We start from the raw sequence: 21,564 nt of genomic DNA on the forward strand, positions 1-21,564 counted from the left end.
AGGAAGGAAGTGAGGGAGGAAGGAAGTGAGGGAGGAAGGGAGGGAGGGAGGAAGGGAGGAAGTGAGGGAGGAAAGAAAGGAGGAAGGAAGGGAGGAAGGAAGGGAGGGAGGGAGGAAGGAAGGAAGTGAGGAAGGAAAGGAGGGAGGAAGGAAGGAAGTGAGGGAGGGAGGGAGCGAGGGAGCGAGGGAGGAAGTGAGGGAGGAAAGAAAGGAGGAAGGAAGGAAGTGAGGGAGGAAGGAAGGAAGGAAGTGAGGAAGGGAGGGAGGGAGGGAGGAAGGAAGGAAGGGAGGGAGGAAGGAAGGAAGTGAGGGAGGGAGGGAGGAAGGGAGCGAGGGAGGGAGGGAGGAAGGAAGAGAGGAAGGAAGGAAGGGATTGAGGGACGGAGAGAAGGAAGGATGGGAGGGAGGAAGGAAGAAAGGGAGGAAGGAAGGAAAATCATCTCAGTAGATTGCTTGTGTTTCATTTCCTTTTTTTTTTTTTTTTAACAGTGTTTCGTTCTTTCATTTGGAGCATATTCCTCTGTATCCACTTTTTGCTTGACCCCGTGTTTGTTTCAGGGAATGAGGGTGAACAGCCATCTTTCTCCAACAGGAAGGCGTGTGATGTGTGGATGGTCGACCCCTGTGTAGACTGTGTGCCCGGTGGCTGGTGGACTGGGTGCCCCAGGTCACTCTGCACTGGGGCTCCCGGGTGGGCGGCCTGGAGGTGGGGGTCCCGGAGCTGAGGGTGCCCCGGGGGACAGGCGGGGCGCAGGCAGGCTCAGGCTGGGGGTCCGACCCCCAGTGGTGCGGCCTCAGGTGTTCCGGGCGCCGGTGTCACCAGGTCCCGAGGGCTGGAAGGGAACGCTGACTGGGGGTGTGCACCGGGCGGGGGCGGGGGCCGCCACGGGGGGCCTCCGGGGAGTGTGTGCCCTGGGGGCCCCGCGGGACGGTGGACGGGAGCGGCAGCGGCTCCCGGCTCTTCCGAGCGGCTCTGACGCCGCGCCTTTTATAGTTGCCCTCTTAGACCCGGCTTGGTTCCCGAGCCCGAGGCCCCCCGGGGCAGGGGCCAGGGCGCCCGGAACCCTGTTCGCGGCCGCGCTGCGCCCACCAGGCGGCGGAGCGCACACGGCTGCGCTCCCGACGTGACCTCCGACCCGGAAGACCTCCGGCGCCCCCTCGCCTTCCCGCCAGGCCTGGTTCTTTTAGGGTCTGTGGGGTTTTTAAATTTGTTTCTTCGAGGTTTCGTTGTTTGTGGGGAGCGAGCGAGCAGGAAAGGGGCAGAGAGAGGGCGAGAGCGAGAGCCCCAGGCAGAGTCTGCGCTGCCAGCGCGGAGCCCGATGGGATGCTGGGTCCACGGCCGCGAGACCAGGGCCTGAGCCGGGCGCGTCGGATGCTTAACCGACTGAGCCACCCGGGCGCCCGTCTAGGTGCTCATTTAAACCACGGCTTTTCTCTGGCCCCAGGGGCGCGAATCTGCACCGGGAGCCTCAGTGCCACCCCTGCGGGGCCGCTCCCCGTGGGGGGGCTGGGCTTCCCTTCTTTATGGGGTGGGCTGTCTCTCGCCCCCTCTCTGCGCGGCTGCGTCAGCCCTCAGCCCTCCTTCACGACCCTCCAGACAGGTGCAGACCTGGGGGGCCGGGGAGTCGGGGGCTTCCTAGCGGCCGGGGTCCTCGGAGTCACCGTCTCGGACCGCAGCTCCGACCTGGCTCCTTGTTACCGCGCGCACACTCTCCAGCTCATTCATTACACGGTTAATTGCGCCCTTCGCTTTGACTTTCCTTGTATTCCTGACATACGAGTGATTCACATTTTTTTGTAACTGCCTGGACTGTAGATGTGGAAGTCACCAGCCTGAGTGTGCTAACGGTCTGTTTCTTTCTCTGTCTTTTCCAGTCTGTTCCCAGTATTCCAGGGGAGTCTTTGCCATTTTCGGACTCTACGATAAGAGGTCGGTGCACACCTTGACCTCGTTCTGCAGCGCCTTACACATCTCCCTCATCACACCGAGTTTCCCCACGGAGGGGGAGAGCCAGTTTGTGCTGCAGCTCAGACCGTCCTTGCGGGGGGCGCTGCTGAGCCTCCTGGACCACTACGAATGGACCGGTTTCGTCTTCCTGTACGACACGGACAGGGGTAAGTCGCAGCCCCAAGTCTCCATGAGTGAAGCCCTCACTCTCAACCGCAAGTGGCCTTGTATCGCTTTTGCAGTTTAGGGAGATAATTGGAGCTCTACTGCGGCTAAAATCAGAGAAGTGTCAGTGTGTATTATCAGTAATTTTGTCTTGAAACACGTCAGATGCACAAGGCTATTCATGAGCCAGCCGTGCTCTATGACTTAGCTGAAATCAAGATAAATAATTCTATGAAAATTTCCAAGATGATATTTCAGGTACAATCAGGAAATAAATGTCTTTTGCCTCAAGTGCAGATGATTTAATGTCTTGGAATGTCTTTAAAAGGGAGCACGTTGATTTTTATGCCTTCATCTGTGTATCTGTAATTTTATTTAAAAAAAGAAGAAAGTAGCAGGTTGAACCATATCCCTGGGCTTGAAATGTAAAACTTTAAGTGTGTAATTGAAGCCTGGTGACAATGCAGTACAGATTTGGGGGTAAGTTTTCCGCTTGCTGGCAACCTGCCACTTTACCTTCACCTCCCAAGTTCTGAAGGTCAGGAACCGATACTATACAACCCATGCGATGGGAAAATAGGGTGAATAATGTTAAATTATTGGCAGTCCATCCATTTTTATACATGTTTGAGACACTTTGACTTTTCACTGTGAGGGATAAGACGTTCCCATATTCTTAATTTTATTTTATTTCACTTTTTTTGTATTTAGTGTCTGGAATCACAGAAACAGATTATACTGCAGAATAAACAGCAGGGAACCCCCTTTACAGTGTTTATCCTCAGTGTTTTTCTCTTAAAGAGTCTATCTGACAAGAAGTTGGAATAAAAATTGAAATTGCAACATTTTAAGAATATCCTTGAACAGAATTCTGTCACATGAGTAAAACAATAAGCATAAAGCAATAAGCAAGCAAAATAAATCTTTTGAAGAGGTAATTATCTTCAAAAGTCCAAAGCATAATTTCCTCTCCTCAGAGATGGAATGTCATGTCAGCTGTGACCCAGTGGTGATCTTGGTACATAGCATTCTTGCTAAATTTTCTTTTCAGTACAAGTTTAGAAAACTTAGTATCATCAGCGTATTTTTTGCCTGGTCACACCATGCACTAATTCACATTTGAAAATATGGGAGCCTGCCACATCTTGTGATGACATTTGCCAATAGCTAAAACTGCAAAGCATCCTAGAGCATGTAGGATAGGTTAGAAAAATCATCCTGTTCATTTCTAACTTCTTGAAAAATCCTTCAGCAAGAGGACACTGAAAATTGAATCATAAGGCAACTTAAAACAACAATGAGAGATTATTGCCTGTCTGTTAGAATGGCCAAGATCCAGATCACTGACAACACCACATGCTGGTGTGCGAGTGGAGTGACAGGGCTTCTCACTCATTGTCAGTGGGAATGCAAAATGGTACAGCTGTTTGGAAGTCAAGGTGGCAGTTTCTTACAAAACTAAATACACTCTTACTTGGTGATGTAGCAGCCGTGCTCTTTGGTATTTACCATAACTGGAAAACTTGTGTCGACACAAAAACCTGCACACAGATATCAATTTATAGCACCTTTATTCACAATTACCAAAAGTTGGAAGCAACCAAAATGTCCTTCAGTAGGTGGATGGATAAATTGTGGTTCATCCAGACAATGGAATATTACTATTCAAAGCTAAAAATAAATGAGCTATCAATACATTAAAAAACATGGTGGAACCTTAAATGCATAGTTCTGCGAGGTGGGAGAAGCCAGTCTGAAAAGGCTGCATGCTGTATGATTTCAACTACATGATGTTCTGGCAAAGGCAAAGCTGTGGAGACAGTAAGGAGATTAGTGGTCGCCAGAGTTTAAGGGGAAGGAGGGATGAACAGGTGAAGCACAGACGATTTGTCAGACTGTGAAGTTGCTCAGTATGTTGCTCTCATAGAATCATGACACGACACTATGATAATGGTGGACATGTCATTGTACATTTGCCCAAACACCTGGAATATCCGAACCCTAATGTACATTGTGGACTGCAGGTGGTAACGGTATGTCAATATAAGTTCATCAGTGGTAACATGTCAAATACAAAAAAAAAATTGCAGTTCAATAAAATTGACTCAAGAGATTAAAAAATTGAATCCTGGTGTAAAGAAATATATCCTAGGATATAGATGAGACTGTTCTTTATATGCTTCTTTATGACATAGCTCAGTTCATCATTTTGGGTACAAGATGCTTATTTTATGACATCTTGTTGTCATAGAAATATCAGTGGGTCCGATGTCTTACTTTTTCCCTCTGTGTCTGGGTCCCTCGGTCTCTGGCAAGAAGAAAGGTTGTAGGCACTCATGCATTAGCCTCCCCACCAAACAGGGATTCAGAGTGGTGCTTTGCTTTCATACTAGTTTGTACCTTCCGGGATCGTCACTCCTGCGTAGCGCATCGGAGGCTCCTACACTGAGTCACCTCCCATCCATCACCTCTGTCCAGGAATTTCCCTGGTATAAGCAGATGTGTTTTCTTCTTTAAAGAATCTTTTTCCTGGCTGAATTTCTGCCTCCTAAGACTTAAACCATTCATGGTGCAAGCTCTGTTTCTTCTAATGTGGCAACTTGTTACCTTTAACTTTCCTATTGGACAAGGCTTGCCGCACAAAGCCTGCTTTTCCTTGTCGTCTCCGTGTCTTGCTTTTAACCAGCCGATGCAAGTCACTCTCTCGAATTTCTTAATTCTCTAGTAGTTGTTGCAAGATGAACAGCCAGTCCTTTGTATTGCCTTCTATGAGAGTTACCCAACCTAACTTCAGAATAGACACCTTTATACAAAGTGGTAATCGCATGAATGATAAAATAACATATCAGGAAGATGGGTATTTATTTTTTTTACTGAAGTATATTTGACGTATGAGGTTATATTAGTTTCAGGGGTACAACATAGTGACTCAGTACTTCTGTGCATTACTCAGCATTTACCACAATAGTGTGGTCACCATATAATGTTATTACAATATTGACTCTATTCCTTACGCTGTACTTTTCATCTCTGTGACTTACTTATTTTACAGATGGAAATTTGTGGCCATTTCATGGTGTTGAGATGGTTCACTCCACTATGACATGACCCTGCTTCCCAGTGTTCTTGGTTTCAGTTAAATACTTGCCAAACACAGTAATAATTTTTCTCCCTTTGAAATTGTTGTGCTCATTTTATAAATGTAGGACCACAAGATTAATTTATTTCCTCTTAGATACTGGGCTTAAAATTATTTATCACTATCAGCAACAGAGGTATGAACTTCAGTTGTGAACTTGATTAATTTCTCTCATAAACATAGTTGGCTAAGAGTTATCTGTATTTTCATATTGTGCAGAAAAAAGAGCACATATCCACTTTAAAGGTAAGAAATTTTTTGTAATGTACAAAACCACCTGTCAAGAAATAAGATGGTTTAGCACATTTTAGTACTTTTCTCTGATCTTCAGTTATCCTGAACTGTTTATTTAAACATGTTTCCTGTTATAAATAACTGCCTTAATATATAAGCCCCTGAATTTCTCCACAAGCTAAGAGTAGAACGTGGCTGTCTGATCCATCATAAGTCATTATTTTGGAATATGTTATTCATTGATCTACTCAGTTATTTCTGAAATATTTTTCTTTTAATTTTTTTTTAATGTTTTTATTTATTTCTAGGAGAGAGAGAGAGAGAGACAGCGTGAGCAGGGGAGGGTCAGAGAGAGAGGGAATCACAGACTCTGAAACAGGCTCCAGGCTCTGAGCTGGCAGTCAGCACAGAGCCCGACGCGGGGCTCGAACCCAGGAACCGCGAAATCATGTCCCAAGCGAAAGTCGGACGCTTAACCGACTAAGCCACCCAGGCGCCCCTATTTCTGAAACCTTAATCCCTATAGTGATACACTGATCTTGTAAAATAGAAGAGCTTTACTCGGCATAACTTAAGATGATGTTTTTATGTTGAATCATTGTCAGTTAAAGGAATGATGCTTTCTTTCCTCTGATATAAGACTTCTGTTCAAGTTCTGCTCTGCTGTTGATGAGCTGTGTGAACCTACCTATATTTTTGTCCACATCGGTTAGAGAGAAGTAGAGGCAGAGGAGGAGAAAAGTTGAACTGCATTGTCTTTAAGGTCCATTCATGCTCTTTTTAAGGCTTCTTTATATTCCAAATATATATAAATGAATATATATTGTATTCCAAATTCCTTCCCTGGAAAGGGTGGACAGAAAGAAACAGATGGTAGGTCACATAAGCAACCTCTTTATCAGGTGGCTCCAGGCTTCTTTCCACTTGACTGCCTCTCAAAGAAGAAGAAAGTGTTCATCCAAATATTCATTCAGTTTAGGAATTTAACATTCAATAAAAATGTATTGTTCACCTTGTCTCTCTGTATCGGACATTTTGCTGGGTATTTAGAATGCAATGATAGGGGTGCCTGGGTGGTTCAGTCGGTTGAGCAGCCAACTTCAGCTCAGGTCATGATCTCACGGTTGTGGGTTCAAGCCCTGCATCGGGCTCTGTGCGGACACTGAGAGCCTGGAGCCTGCTTCCGATTCTGTGTCTCCCTCTCTCTGCCCCTTCCCCGCTTGTGCTCTGCCTCTCTCTCTCTCTCTCTCTCTCAAAAAATAAATAAATGTAAAAAAAAGAAACTTTAAATGTCCAACTTCAGCTCAGGTTGTGATCTCACAGATCATGGGTTTGAGCCTCATGTCCAGCTTTTCACCGATGGTGTGGAGCCAGCTTCTGATTCTCTGTCTCCCTCTCTCTCTGCCCCTCCTTTCCTTTCCCCTATGCTTCTTTTCTTAAAAAAATTCAACAACATAAAAAAATAATTTTAATTTTAAAAAAATTTTTAAAAAAGGAATGCAGTGATGAGCAAGAAGATACTACGATTAAGTTAACTCACTTACTAAGGCTTCATTAGGAAGTGGTGCACAGGATCCTGCTTGGTAGCCAAGAGCTTGCCTTTGAGACACAGCTTGTGTGTTTACAGTTTTAATTTGGAACAAAACTCTGGTTAGATTTTTGAGTTGTTAAATTTAATGCTGTCGAATGTATTTGAAATGTTGCTTTTGAACCTCACGATCTGAATTTTAAAATTTAATTAGTTAACTTAAGTAGCCACATTTGCCTCATGGCTACCTACCATATGGGACAACACAGTATATCTAAACAATGAGCTCATTTGGAATAACATATTTCAGTTTGAGTGAAATGTCGAAATCTTTTCTCGATTCATGCAGGAAAAGGAAAAGAACTTAAAGAACATCCTGTGCAGAATTCTTTTTATAGTAATTTTCACATTACATTATGTATACATTTAAATATCTTTTCGTCTTCTCCACCATGAAGAAGGGGAAAAATAGCGGGGGAGAGGGAGGGAGGCAAACCATGAGAGACTCTTGAGAACAAACTGAGGGCTGATGGGGGGAGGGGGAGGGGAAGGGGGGGTGATGGGCATGGAGGAGGGCACTTGTGGGGATGAGCATTGGGTGTTATATGGAAACCAACTTGACAATAAACTATTTAAAAACAAACAAACAAATAAATAATCTTTTCTTCCCCCAGAAATAGGTCTTTCACCAGTAATTGTTATGTATATCTTTTGTGTGTAGCATAGTAACCTCTAATAAGCATGCTATAAACATGAAGTGGATGAATGAATTAATCAAAGTCCTTGACAACAGGTATCAGATAATTTTGATGCTCTAATAACTAATCATGTGATTCATATTTTATTAATGATACCATGTGGGTTTTTTAATCTCCATGTATTTTTCTGAGAGAGAAAGAGAGCATGAGTGGGGAAGGGCAGAGAGAGAGAGAATCCCAAGCAGACTCCATGCTGACAGCTGAGAGCCCGATGCAGTACTAAAATTCTTGAGCTAGGGGATCATGACCTGAGTCAAAGTGGAACACTTAACCTGAGCCACCCAGGTGCCCCAGTTATTTCGTTTTGCTTTGTTTTTTAATGATACTGTATTTTAATGTATCGCATAGTTCTTATATTAGTCAGAATGAAAAATTCTCCTATAGAGATGGACCTTGAATTTCTTACTATGAAAAAATATGGAGCAGCCTGAAAAAGAAGTTTTTTTAATATAATTTATTGTCAGATTGGCTAACATACAGTGTGTACAGTGAGCTCTTGGTTTTGGGGGTAGATTCGCATAATTCATTGCTTCCATACAACACCCAGTGCTCATCCCACCAAATGCCCTCCTCCGTGCCCATCACCCATTTTCCCCTCTCCCCTGTACACCTCATCAACCCTCAGTTTGTTCTCTGTATTTAAGAGTCTCAAATGTTTGCCTCCCTCCGTTTGTAACTATTTTTCCCCCTTCCCTTCCCCCATGGTCTTCTGTTAAGTTTCTCAGGTTCCACGTATGAGTGAAAACAGGTATCTGTCCTTCTCTGCCTGATTTATTTCACTTACATTATACCTGCTGGTTCCATCCACATTGCTGCAAATGGGAGGATTTCATTCTTTCTCATTGCCAAGTAGTGTTCCATCGTATAGATAAACCACATCTTCTTTATCCATTCATCAGTTGATGGATATTTGGGCTCTTTCCATAATTTGGCAGCTGTTGAAAGCACTGCTATAAACATTGGGGTCCCTGTGCCCCTATGCATCAGCCCCTGTATCCCTTTGGATAAATTCCCAGCAGTGCTGTTGCTGGGCCATAGGGTAGTTCTATTTTTAATTTTTTGAGGAAGCTCCACGCTGTTTTCCAGAGCGGCTGCAGCGGTTTGCAAAAAACATGGAATGCTACACAAATCTGCATGTCATTCTTGCACGGGGCCATGCTAATCTTCTCTGTATCATTCCAATTTCAGTATATGTGCTACCAAAGCAGGAACTGAAAAAGAACATTCTTGATTTAGATATAATCAAGCTAAATATTTAAAACACTTTAAAATAATCCATACTTTTGTTATTACAAAACCTTGAAATTTTTTTAAAGGATTTTTTTTTTTTAATTTACTTCTGAGAGAGAGAGAGACAACGTGAGCAGGGGAGGGTTAGAGAGAGAGGGAAACACAGAATCTGAAACAGGCTCCAGGCTCTAAGCTAGCTGCCAGCACAGAGCCCGACGTGGGGCTTGAACCCACGAACCGTGAGATCATGACCTGAACCAAAGTCAGACGCTTAACTGACTGAGCCACCCAGGTGCCCCAAAACCTTGAAAGTTTTTCAGATCTACTTAATGAGATGTCATTTTTCCTCGAGTTAAAAAGAGACATTAATTTAAATAATATAAGAAGTCATTATTTTCTCATTAGAAATAGATGTTTTCAAAGGAAAATATTTTTTACTTGTGTGTATTGCCCAGAATTGTACATATTTATGATGGGTCTGTGGCCATTCCCAACACCAGTGGTCACATATGATCAAGGGAGAGCTGAAGAGATACAAACCTAACATTTAAAAATTCTTTTCTGTTTAAATGTTTGTTTATTCATTTGAAAGAGAGGGAGAGAATCCCAAGCAAGCTCCATTGCTGTCATCCCAGACGTTGACATGGGCCTCGATCTCCCGAACCATGAGATTGTGATCTGAGCTGAAAGCAAGCGTTGGATGCTTAACCGACTGAGCCACCCAGGTCCCCTAACAGTTAAAACCTCTGAGGAGCACCGCCATGGTCTTTCAAGCAGCTGGTCTCAAGGCCGGCAGTTTTGGTCCCACATCCAAAGCACCGGCTGGCGCTGTTCTTGTTTCACTTCATCCTCCTCCTCTTCAGTGCTTAATGCTCAGTGTTTCATCACATCCGTGCTTTCCAGGCTAACTGTTACTTCAGGGGTTGAATATTTTGTGTTCAATATCTCAATTATTATTATAACATTATGTAAATTGTCCCTAGGAGAGATGGATTTGTCAAGGCAGAGAGTAGAAAACTTTACTTTGGTTTGGTTTGGCTTATTTCCTTTGGCCTGTTTTTGTTTTTGTTTTTTTTTTAACAGAACTGTATTCTACACGCAGCATGTTTTGGAAGCCCTAGGAAACAGCACCGTGGGCGGCGTAATGCGTGTGTGCGCTCCCCGGTGCTGAAGCCGGAGCGCGGGGGGACGCGGGGCAGAGACCTCGCTATTTTATTTCTCCATTTTGGGTTTTGCTGCACATGTGCCCTTGATTTTTAAACTGCCTCAAATCCTTTTGTGAAAAAAGTCACGATGTAAATCACAGAAAAAGGAACAGTCGCAGAGGCGGGAGGTACCTTCCGGCAGTACTTCCTTGCCAGTGAGTGAGCCGGTTGTAGAGGTGGCTCCAGAGAGCTCGCCCGGCTGCCCTTTGCGCTCTCGCGCCCCTTCTCTGCCCCGGCTCTTCTCATGTTGTCCTGCTCCCGCATTCTTCCCGCTTCTCTTCCCACATCACAGCCCGCGGTGGCTAGGCAGCGCGACTCCAGGGACCTGGGACCCTCAGTCCCCTGTCGCTCGTTACCGACGGAGGCCGGTGGTGAGCTCATGCCCGTAGGTGCTGTGCGGGGAGCCAGGGCAGGAGGCTGCGGGGGGTGCGCTGAAATGGCTTCACTTCACGCCAGAAGAATACCCCTGCTTCTGTGCCTTCTTTGAAATTCCTTTCCAAGAGATGTGAGATGGGCAGGAGTTTCAGGGGTGACAAGGCGCGAGCACGCCCCTGTCATCTGGCCTCGGAGCCCTGAGAGCAGCGCCGAGCGTGCGGCGGCGCTCACGGCTGCCAGTTCCCGCCGCCCGGCCGGTGTCGCCGCCGCACCCGCACCCGCCTGCCGAGGACTGCGCCGCTTGCAACGCTTGGCGCCCGTTGTTCTTATTGAAAACAAGATTAGAAACACGGTAGCAGAACAGGTCAATGATGTACGAGTTCAGGAGAAGTAAGGGTCTTTCAGACTCTCCCCGGCTGTTATCCAGGAAGGGAAGGAAAATGAGTCCCGGGTGCTTGGTGCGTTCAGCCCCGCTTCCTCAGGCGCATTTCCTCAGCCTGAGGGGACCCCCCCCCCCCCCGGCTGAGGCGGCCTCCCTGGTGCTAACCTTCCTGTGGCGACCCTCGGGCACGTCCCTGTGTCACAGTGAAGCCGGCAGCATTTAGACTCCTTTTTATAGCTCATCCAAGTGGATTTGCTTACTGATTTTTGTTACATTTTTGGTCAGGCTGCCAATGCCACGTACTGGCCTGTGACCGGCTGCCAGGTGTGAGGTGTGAGGGTGGCCCACTCTACCGGGAAGAGAGGACGCTTCACTCCGTGCGTCACGCAGCTGTCACCGCCTTCCGCCAGCGGAAGGGCCCAGGGGAAAACGTGTGACATAACCACGGGGCTTCCTGCGGAGACTGACCTGTAAGTGAGGGAGAAACAGCAATCGGAAGCCGGCGCGGCAGCCCCCGCTCCCTTCACGGCACCTGCCTTGGCGCCGCTGCAGGGTCTGTCTTCTGCCCTCGTCACCCCAGTCCCACCCGCGGGCGCCCCCGGGGCAGGAGGCGCTCACGCGCAGGGTGAAGGAGCCCGGGTACGTGTCGTCATACGAGGGCCACGTGTCCCTCCCTCTTCCCCGGTCACAGAGTGAAGGAGCCAAAGGCTCGCCCCCTCGCCCGAGTCCCCCAAGGGCGGTGAATCGGCCACGACGCCGAACGAGGGAGCGCTCGAGGCGGTGCCGCAGGGCGGCGCCAGCGTGGTGCGAAGAGCGTGGGGCCGCGGCGGCGCCCGCCCGCCCGGAGGAGGCCCGCGCTGCGCCGGCCCGGGGCTCCCGCACGACGCGCAGGCAGAGGCGCCGCGGACCGACGCGCGGGCCGCCCGTCCGGAGGGTCCGCCGGGCACGTTCGCGTGCCCGCCCCTGCCGGTGCGCAGCGAGGAGGGCGGGCGCCGGGGTAGGCGCGGGACGTCGTGGTGCCCCGCGTTGGAACGCCCCGTGCGCGTTTCGGACACGTGTGTGCAAGTGCAGCAGAGCGCTGGTCTTCCCCCGTGGCCACCGTATTAATGCTGCTTTTGAAACATTGAACTCGTATAGAAAATTGGGTTGTATCATGCTAGAGCCCTGAGCACGTACGCAGCCTGCCGGGTGAGTCGTTTACCGCGTCCGCCAATAACGGGAGGCAGCGTGCTCCTTAGATGGATGTAACGTGCGTATGTTTTAGCAGTTTTCTTACCCTAAAAAGACAAACTCCATCTTTTCAGGGACCCTCACCTTTCTGAAGCTGTAAGTCAGCAAATGACTTGTAACTTTCTGACAACTTACCCACTAAAAAAAAAAAAAGTTGCTTAACTGAAGATCCAGGGGAGCATCTTTCTCTATGAGCTCTGACTAAACACATTGCCTCAAGGTAATGTGAGATTCTCTCTGCATCCCTTCCCCACTTTCTGTCTCTCTCTGTCTCTGTTTCTCAAATTAGGTAAATAAACATGGAAAAATAGGGATGCCTGGGTGGCTCAGTTGGTTGAGCGTCTCACTGTTGGTTTCTTCTGCTCAGGTCAGGGTCTCACAGTTCATGAGATCAAGCCCCATGTCAGGCTCTGTGCTGACAGTGCAGAGCCTGCTTGGGAGTTTCTCTCTCCCTCTCTCTCTGCCCCTCCCCTGCTCATTCTCTCTCTCTTTCTCTCTCCCTCTCTCTCTCTTCCTCTCTTCCTCACTCCTTCTCACTCGCCTTCTCACAGACACACACACACAAAATAAACATTTTAAAAAGATAGTGTATATTGTCTCTATGAATTAATTGTTCCTTATAAAAATGGAACAAATGTGTATGTGACGACAGTGCACAGTACGGATTTCAGAGGTAAGGTTTGCTCAAGTGCCAGGCTTCATAGTTAGTCACCACGTTATGACGCGCGTGATGTCAGGGCTCTGGAAAGCACAGAGTTGCTGTTGGATCCCCTGGAAAACAGTCCCAGATGTACATTCTGCAGAGCTGAGGCTGTGGAAGCCCTCTCGGTCTTGGGCACGTCCAGACAGAATTTCAGTCCTGTAACCCACGGTTGTCGGCGGAGGACGCTCATGAAAGCACAGCGCCAGGTGCCTGGGCTCGCATTCCAGCTGTGCCACTGAGTGCGTGTTCGACCTCGTGTAGGCTGCCTGACACTGCTGCCTGTCGGCCATCTTCCCGGTCCCCAGGAGGTTATGTAAAGTGCTCACCAGGTTCCGGGCTTATGGCAGACTCCGTATCTTATAGCTGTTATGCAATTGTCGTTATAATCGTTACTATGATTATCGGCAGCATTGTTAGTGTACTAATACTATAACAGTTTATGCTTAAACTCCAATAAGTATTGATCATTTTTATATTATGAATAACAAATTGAAGATACATGGTTAATATATTATGAGACATACACCTTCCTGTTTCAGGAATATGTATAAATGCTTAATTGATGAAGAAACAAACTGAAGCTTAAATTTGTGATTTCTTATAGTTATTTCCATCCTAGGCTACCCATTCTCCGACTCCTCTTCAAATGCTGGCACCCCCTTCAGTTCTGTCCTCAACCATTTTGCATCTGTAGACCGAAATCCCACGCTGCATAGGACACAATCCTGATTAGAACAATCCTTCATCTCAAGTCCAGATCCCTTAAATGATGCCCCACAACCCCTCACTTGATTAACCCTCCCACCTCGTTAGGCAATGCACGTCTACTGGGACACCCAAGCCCCAGGGAAGGTGACCTCTTCAAGATTTTGAGCACACTAGATTCTTCCGCTTGCCTCCACAGCTCTGCACGTTCCCACAGCCTCCACACTCAGTGCACATCTCGGTCTCCTGTGTGACTCCCACTCATCCTTCAGGTCTGAGCATTATGTCTTCCAAGAGGTCTGTTCTACACATTTGCCCTCAAGTGCTAAGCCCCTTCCTTATGTTCCCATAGCACTCCGTGTTCCCTGTGTCACACACAGTGTTCTGTTTCATTCCATGCCCTCATCACCACACTCTTTAGAGTCTGTAGTAGCAGGAACTCTGTCTTGCTCATTGGGTTTCCCTGAACAAGAGCTGTACCTGCCATGCACTCACGCTCAGTAAATAAGAATGAATGAATCCTAGGGTCTCCTCTTTACGTATATTGACAGTGACTTCAAAATCTATATTTAGATAGAGCTCAGTCCTCACCCTTGAAGGAGACTCATTTTCGTAGTAACTATTGTATCGAAAAATCTCAATACTCCAAGAGTTAACCTATCACCTGCCCCCTTAAATTTGCTCCTAATCATAGTCATACCTTTCTATCCAAGAAGGTGTCCTCTACCTTGCAGGCTAAAATGAAAGAGCCCACCTCTCTCCTGTTTCTCCTTCATGCAGTCACAGGCAACCAGTCATCAACCTTGCTGAAGGTGTGCCACGTAGAAATAAGCCAAATGCATCCCCTCCTCCAGGTGAGTGCGTGGAAGACGGGTCTGAGAAGGACAGTGTTGGAGGCTGTGTTCAGGCGTCTTCATTGTCCTGCACCAGCTTCCTTCCTGGCTCCAGTAGTGGCCTCTCAAGTCTGTCTTCCACATCCTTGGCCAGGGTGAGCCCTCAGCAACCCAGACCTCACACATGTCTCTTCTGGGCCTTAGCATCTTCAGAAGAACACAGAAATTGTACATGTTACTTTACCAGATGTTTGTCAGGAAGACTCTCCTATGTATTTGGAAAGAATGACTTCTTTTTTTTTTTTTTAAATATTTTTATTTTATTTCTAGGATAGAGAGAGACAGCGTGAACAGGGGAGGGTCAGAGAGAGAGGGAGACACAGACTCTGAAACAGCCTGCAGGCTCTGAGCTGGCAGTCAGCACAGAGCCCGACACGGGGCTCGAACCCACGAACCGCGAGATCATGACCTAAGCGAAAGTCGGACGCTTAACCGACTAAGCCACCCAGGCGCCCCAGGAAAGAATGACTTCTGAAGATACTTGTGTGATGTCACATTTCTAAGGAAAATGCCATGGAAGATGATAATAGCTGTATAGCTGTTTTCTTTTCTTTCTTTTTTTTTTTTTTAAATATTTTTATTTACTTCTAGGAGAGAGAGAGAGACAACGTGAGCAGGGGAGGGTCAGAGAGAGAGGGAGTCACAGACTGAAACAGGCTCCAGGCTCCGAGCTGGCAGTCAGCACAGAGCCCGACGCGGGCCTGGAACCCATGAACCGCGAGATCATGACCTAAGCGAAAGTCAGATGCTTAACCAACTAAGCCACCCAGGCGCACCGATAATAGCTGTTTTCTATCTTGGGTTGTGTATCCGTAGGAAGAGTTTAGGCTTCAAATAATAAAAAATACAAAATAACAGTATATATATGTGTCTCTGTATATACACATACGTATACATATGTTTAAGTATGAATATATGTATGCATCTGCAGAACATAGAATACTGAGTTATTGTATAGCTGTTATGGAAGCTTCATTATCTGCTGGCAGTCACACTTCTGTTGCTGTATCGTGCTCAGCATTTGGCTTTACTTAATGTCTATGGTGGCTACTTAAGCTTCAATCATATGCATATTATAGTCACTTGGAAGGGGTCAAGGGAAAGTAAAGCCACACCACCACCTCCTTTCACCATATAAGTCATTTTACACATGTACTCACCTGGAATTTTGTGGCATGATTATATGGGCTTTCTGGAAGATGCTGCAGAATATTGCCTTTTTTTCTGTTTTCCAGCTGAGTTTATATAATGGTAAAATTAGCTTTTCCTCAAAGTTTTGGTAGAACATGCCTTGACATATTTGGGTGTGAAGTCTGAAGAACTTTTTTAAGCCCCTCTTCAATTTCCTTCATGATTCTGAAGACTATTCAGATCTTTCACTTATCCATATGTCACATTTGTTAAGATAAAGTGTACTGGTGTGAGGAACGTAGTAGATTCTGGCAAGAAATGTACTCTCTGTGGTACCAGCTCTTTGAGACTTTTTAGAACTTCCTTTTCCAGTGTAGGTTCATTTTTAATAATATTTCATATACTCTTAGCAAGAGTATTTTCTTTTTATTTATTACTATGTACTTATTTTACTGTTTAATTTTATTTTTTGTTTTTTTTTAATTTACATCCAAGTTAGTTATCATATAGTGCAACAATGATGTCAAAAATAGATTCCTTAATGCTCCTTGCCCATTTAGCCCATCCTCCCCTCCCACAACCCTTTATTCTCCATATTTAAGAGTCTCTTATGTTTTGTCCCCCTCCCTGTTTTTATTTTTGCTTCCCTTCCCTTATGTTCATCTGTTTTGTGTCTTAAATTCCTCATGAGTGAAGTCATATGATATTTGTCTTTCTCTGGCTGATTTCGCTTAGCATAATACCTTCCCGTTCCATCCACATAGTTGGAAATGGCATGATTCCATTCTTTTTAATTGCGGAGTAATACTCCATTGTATATGTATACCACATCTTGTTTATCCATTCATCCATCGATGGACATTTGGGCTCTTTCCATACTTTGGCTGTTGTTGATAGCGCTGCTATAAATATTGGGGGTGCAGGTGCCCCTTTGAAATAGCACACCTGTATCCTTTTGCTAAATACCCACTAGTGCAATTGCTGGGTCATAGGTAGTTCTATTTCTAATTTTTTGAGGAACCTCCATATTGTTGTCCAGAGTGGCTGCACCAGTTTGCATTCCCACCAACAGTGTAAAAGAGATCCTCTTTCTCTGCATCTTCAGCAACATCTGTTGTTGTCTGAGTTGTTAATGGTAGCCATTCTGATGGGTATTAGGTGGTATCTCATTGTGGTTTTGATTTGTATTTCCCTGAAGATGAGTGATGTTAAGCATCTTTTCACATGTCTGTTGGCCGCCTGGATGTCCTCTTTGGGGAAGTGTCTATTCATGTCTTTTGCCTATTTCTTAACTGGATTATTTGTTTTTTGGGTGTTGAGTTTGTTATGTTCTTTATAGATTTTCGAAACTAACCCTTTATCTTATATATCGTTTACAAATATCTTCTCTCATTCCATCAGTTGCTTTTTAGTTTTTAGTTTTGCTGATTATTTCCTTCACTCTGCAGAAGCTTTTTATTTGATGAGGTCCCAATAGTTCATTTTTGCTTTTATTTCCCTTGCCTCCTGCCTGAGACATGTTGAATAAGAAGTTGCTGTGGCTGAGGTCAAAGAGGTTTTTTCCTGCTTTGTACTCAAGGGTTTTGATGGCTTTCTGTCTTACATTTAGGTCTTTCATCCATTTTGAGTTTCTTTTTGTAAGAAAGTGGTCCAGGTTCATTTTCCTGCATGTCTCTGTCTAGTTTTCCCAGCAACACTTGCTGAAGAGACTGTCTTTATTCCATTGGATATTGTTTCCTGCTTTGTCAAAGATTAGTTGGCCGTACATTTGTGGGTCCATTTCTGGGTTCTCTATTCTGTTCCATTGATCTGAGTGTCTGTTTTTGTACCAGTACCATACTGTCTTGATGATGACAGCTTTGTAATACAGTTTGAAGTTTGGGATTTGTGATGCCTCCTTATTTTCTTTTCTTTCTGTCATTCTTTTTTGGCTGCAGCATTCTAAATATTCATTACATGTTGTTGTTTGAATCTTCTGTGTCTTTACTAAATTTCTGCTTGCTTGACCTAATTGAAACTTGTACATGGAAATCTCCCAATTTGGTCATAGATTTATCAATTTCTTGTTGTATTTCTATAGATTTTTGCCTTGTATGTAATACATTTTCATATAAAATTCTTCAGAATTTTTAGTGTTTTCCTCATAAACTGAAACTTTTTTTTAAACTGTGTAATGAAACTCATTCTTTTTAACAGTGCTATCTGCCTTGAGGTCTGTTTTTTTTTTCAACATTAATATAGCTACACAAGCTTTCTTAAGGCTCATATTTGTCAAGTGTATCTTTTGCCATCTTTTTATTTTCAACTTTCCTGTATCTGTATATTTTAGGCATATTTTTTGGGCAACATAACTGCCATTATGCATGGGGTAATTTTCTATGTGTGTTGCATATTTAATTCTCCCCAAACCCATGGAGAGAATTTAAGTGATTTACCCAAAGTCATATAGCAGCCAGTAACCGGGTGAGAACTCAGCTACTTCTGTTAGTTGACAGACTCTTGCCTGTAGCCACTGTGTTGTACTACATACAGGATTATGTTCATTATGAGGGAGGATGATCTATACTGAGGGTCAGCAAAGTCTTTTTGTAGGGAACTACAGAGTATATACTTAAGTTTCGCAGACCATTTGGTTTCTACCCCAATTGTTCAATTCCGATGTTGTAGTGGAAGACAGCCACTGACAATACATAAGTGAATGGGCATGCCTGCGTTCTGATAACACTGTATTTATGGACAATGTGGTTTGAATTTCACATCATTTTCATGTGTCACAAAATCCTATTTTTATTTCCTTCTCTCCTTCCAAACATTTAAAAGTGTAAAAACCATTCATACCTTACATGCCATACATAGGCAGATGGTAGGCCAGATCTGGCCTGTGGGCTGTAGTTTGCAATACGTATAGAGATTTCTATTAAAAAAAAAAAAAAAAAAAGAAAAACTTAAGATGTTTAGATATTGTATTATTGTTTAATAGGGTTAACCTGGGTCAAGTTAAAAGTTAATTACTGTGTTAGAAGCAGCTCTGCCATCATACAGGTGTATGGGGTGTGCACCCCTTTCCCAGGTAGCCCTCCTCGTATTCCTGTGGGAAGTCTTGTAATTTAAACTCTAGGACATGAACCAGATTTGCTTTGATAAATTTTTGTTTAAAGCCAAAGTAATAATTCTTTGACCATTATTTTGTAGGTGATTTTGCCACTAATTGGTTAATGACTTAGAACAGCCTTCTGATTTATCACAACATTGGCCGACTCTCCATTCTGTATTGTACGAGTTTGTTTTGGAAATACGTGTGTGCCACAGATATTTTTGTTTCCTTTGACTACTTTTTATATCATAGCTCTACCTGTATGCCACATGCAAGCAGATTGTAGGATACCATAAATGGCATAAAGAGGGATTTGAGATCACGGTCACAGGAGCACTTGTGGAAACGAATTTAAGGACCATGACCCCTCCTGTGGTACATGCATGGTGCTGTGCTGCATTGCATGGGTAGAAACACAAAATAAAAGGAGGACCTGGGTAAATACCAAGTTCAAAATAAGAGATTCTAATATTCACTGGAAAGAACAAAAAGTGTGAAGAAACAGGACTTTTTAGAAGAAATGAGAATAAGAGAAGAGAGCACTCCAGGTACAGCAGGTAGCCCAAACCCAGCATGGAAGTGAAGTCTGAATCTGTGCAGATGGCACAAAGTCTGATTTGATTAAAACCTTTGGTCTGAGGGCTTTATGGGAGGAGGAAGTCGAGGCCAGCAATGTGCTTGTGATGATCCAGGTTCACTCATTTCACTCGGGTTAATCATTGGCCCTGTGCCGTGGTGTATTACCTAAGCTACCTTCCAAAACTCCTCTAAGACTATGGAACTTAACTAGAATTATTAATTCTTAATTCATGGCACAAAGGATAAGGTCTACTGTGTGCATGGTATACACCAGAAGATGTTATTATCTAAACACAGGAGTCATTCTACTAGAAGACATTACACTCTCACTGTTTTCTCAAGTTTATTTTAGGAGTTTTATTCTGTTTTTTTACATAGTTTATTGTCAAGTTGATTTCCATATAATACCCAGTGCTCATCCCACAAGTGCCCTCTTCCATACCATAAACTCCTTCCCCTCCCTCCCACCCCATCAGTCCTCAGGTGTTCTCAGCATTCAAGAGACTCTCAAGGTTTGCCTCCCTCCCTCTCCCCCACTATTTCCCCCCTTCTCCCCCACGGTCCTCCGCTAAGTGGCTCCTAATCCTTCTATACGTGCAAACATATGGTAGCTGTCCTTCTCTGCCTGACTTATTTCGCTCAGCATAACACCCTCGGGTTCCATCCATGTTGCTACACATGGCCAGATTTCATTCTTTCTCATTGCCATGTAGTATTCCATTGTATTCCATTGTAGTATTCCAAGAAAAAACACATCTTCTTGATCCATTTGTCCATTGATGGACACTTAGGCTCTTTCCAGGTTTTGGCTATTGTTGAGAGTGCTGCTATGAACTTTGGGGTACATGTGCTCCTATGCGTCAGCACTCCTGTATCCCTTGGGTAAATTCCTAGCAGTGCTATTGCTGGGTCCTAGGGGAGTTCTATTGTTCATTTTTTGAGGAACCTCCACACTGTTTTCCAGAGGGGCTGCACCAGTTTACGTTCCCACCAACAGTGTAGGAGGGTGCCCATTTCTCCACATCCTCACCAGCATCTAGAGTCCTCTGATTTGCTCATTTTAGCCACTCTGGTGTGAGGTGGTATCTCAGTGTGGTTTTGATCTGTATTTCCCTGATGAGGAGGGACGCTGAGCATCGTTTCATGTGACTGTGGGCCATCTGGATGTCCTCTTTGGAGAAGTGTCTGTTCATATCTTCTGCCCATTTCTTCACTGGATTGTTTTTCGGGTGTGGAGTTTGTGAGTTCCATATAGATTTTGGATACTAGCCCTGTATCTGATATGTCATTTGCAACTATCTTTTCCCATTCCATAGGTTGCCTATTAGTTTTATGGATTGTTTCCTTTGCCGTGCAGAAGCTTTTAATCTTGATGAGGTCCCAATAGTTTATATTTGCTCTTGATTCCCTTGCCTTTGGGATTGGGTCAAGTAAGAAATTCCTGCAGTGGAGGTCAAGGAGGTTGTTTCCTGCTTTCCCCTCTAGGGTTTTGATGGTTTCCTGTCTCACGTTCAGGTCCTTTATCCATTTTGAGTTTATTTTTGTGCATGGTGTGAGAAAATGATCTAGTTTCATTCTTCTGCATGTTGCTGTCCAGTTCTCCCAGCACCATCTGTTAAAGAGGCTGTCTTTTTTCCATTGGATACTCTTTCCTGCTTTGTCAAAGATTAGTTGGCTGTACACTTTTGAGTCTAAATCTGAGTTCTCAATTCTATTCCATTGGTCTATGTGTCTGTTTTTGTGCCAATACCATACTGTCTTGATGATGACAGCTTTGTAGTAGAGACTAAAGTCGGGGATGGTGATGCCTCCTGTTTTGGTTTTCTTCTTCAGTATTACTTTGGCTATTCTGGATCTTTTGTGGTTCCATACAAATTTTAGGATAGTTTGTTTTAGTTTTGAGAAGTATGCTGGTGCAATTTTGATTGGGACAGCAATTTTGAATGTGTAGATTGCTTTGGGTAGTAATGACATTTTAACTTTATTTATTCTTCCAGTCCATGAGCATGGAATGTTTTCCCATTTCTTTGTGTCTTCTTCAATTTATTTCATAGTTTTCTATAGTTTTCATCATACAGACCTCTTATATCTTTGCTTCGGTTTATTCCTAGGTATTTTATGGTTTTTTGTGCAATTGTGAATGGGATCCATTTCTTGATTTCTCTTTATGTTGCTTCGTTGTTGGTGTATAAAAATGCAACCGATTCCTGTACATTGATTTTGTACCCTGCAACTTGGCTGAATTCATGGATCACTTCTAGTAGG

General features: G+C 44.7%; 1 protein-coding gene, 1 non-coding gene and 1 pseudogene across 2 annotated transcripts in view; 2 read left to right on the forward strand and 1 right to left on the reverse strand.

Moving 5' to 3' along the window:
- LOC120244228 overlaps positions 1 to 1,128 on the forward strand; it is a 50,073-nt pseudogene extending 48,945 nt beyond the window's left edge.
- A 196-nt stretch (positions 1,129 to 1,324) lies between these two features.
- Positions 1,325 to 21,564, forward strand: part of GRIA4 (glutamate ionotropic receptor AMPA type subunit 4) — a 244,568-nt gene continuing 224,328 nt past the window's right edge. Inside the window, exons 1-2 of the mRNA XM_039250622.1 lie at positions 1,325 to 1,763; positions 1,876 to 2,115. Coding sequence (XP_039106553.1) covers positions 1,325 to 1,763; positions 1,876 to 2,115 — 679 coding nt within the window. The remainder of the gene's footprint in view (positions 1,764 to 1,875; positions 2,116 to 21,564) is intronic.
- On the reverse strand, positions 8,879 to 8,980 carry LOC120244239. Its single transcript, XR_005531513.1, has one exon. It is a non-coding gene; the product is annotated as a U6 spliceosomal RNA (small nuclear RNA).

This window comes from Hyaena hyaena, unplaced genomic scaffold (genome assembly GCF_003009895.1).
Source record: "Hyaena hyaena isolate Hyena2069 unplaced genomic scaffold, ASM300989v1 scaffold_376, whole genome shotgun sequence".
In the NCBI taxonomy this organism is placed as follows: Eukaryota; Metazoa; Chordata; class Mammalia; order Carnivora; family Hyaenidae; genus Hyaena; species Hyaena hyaena.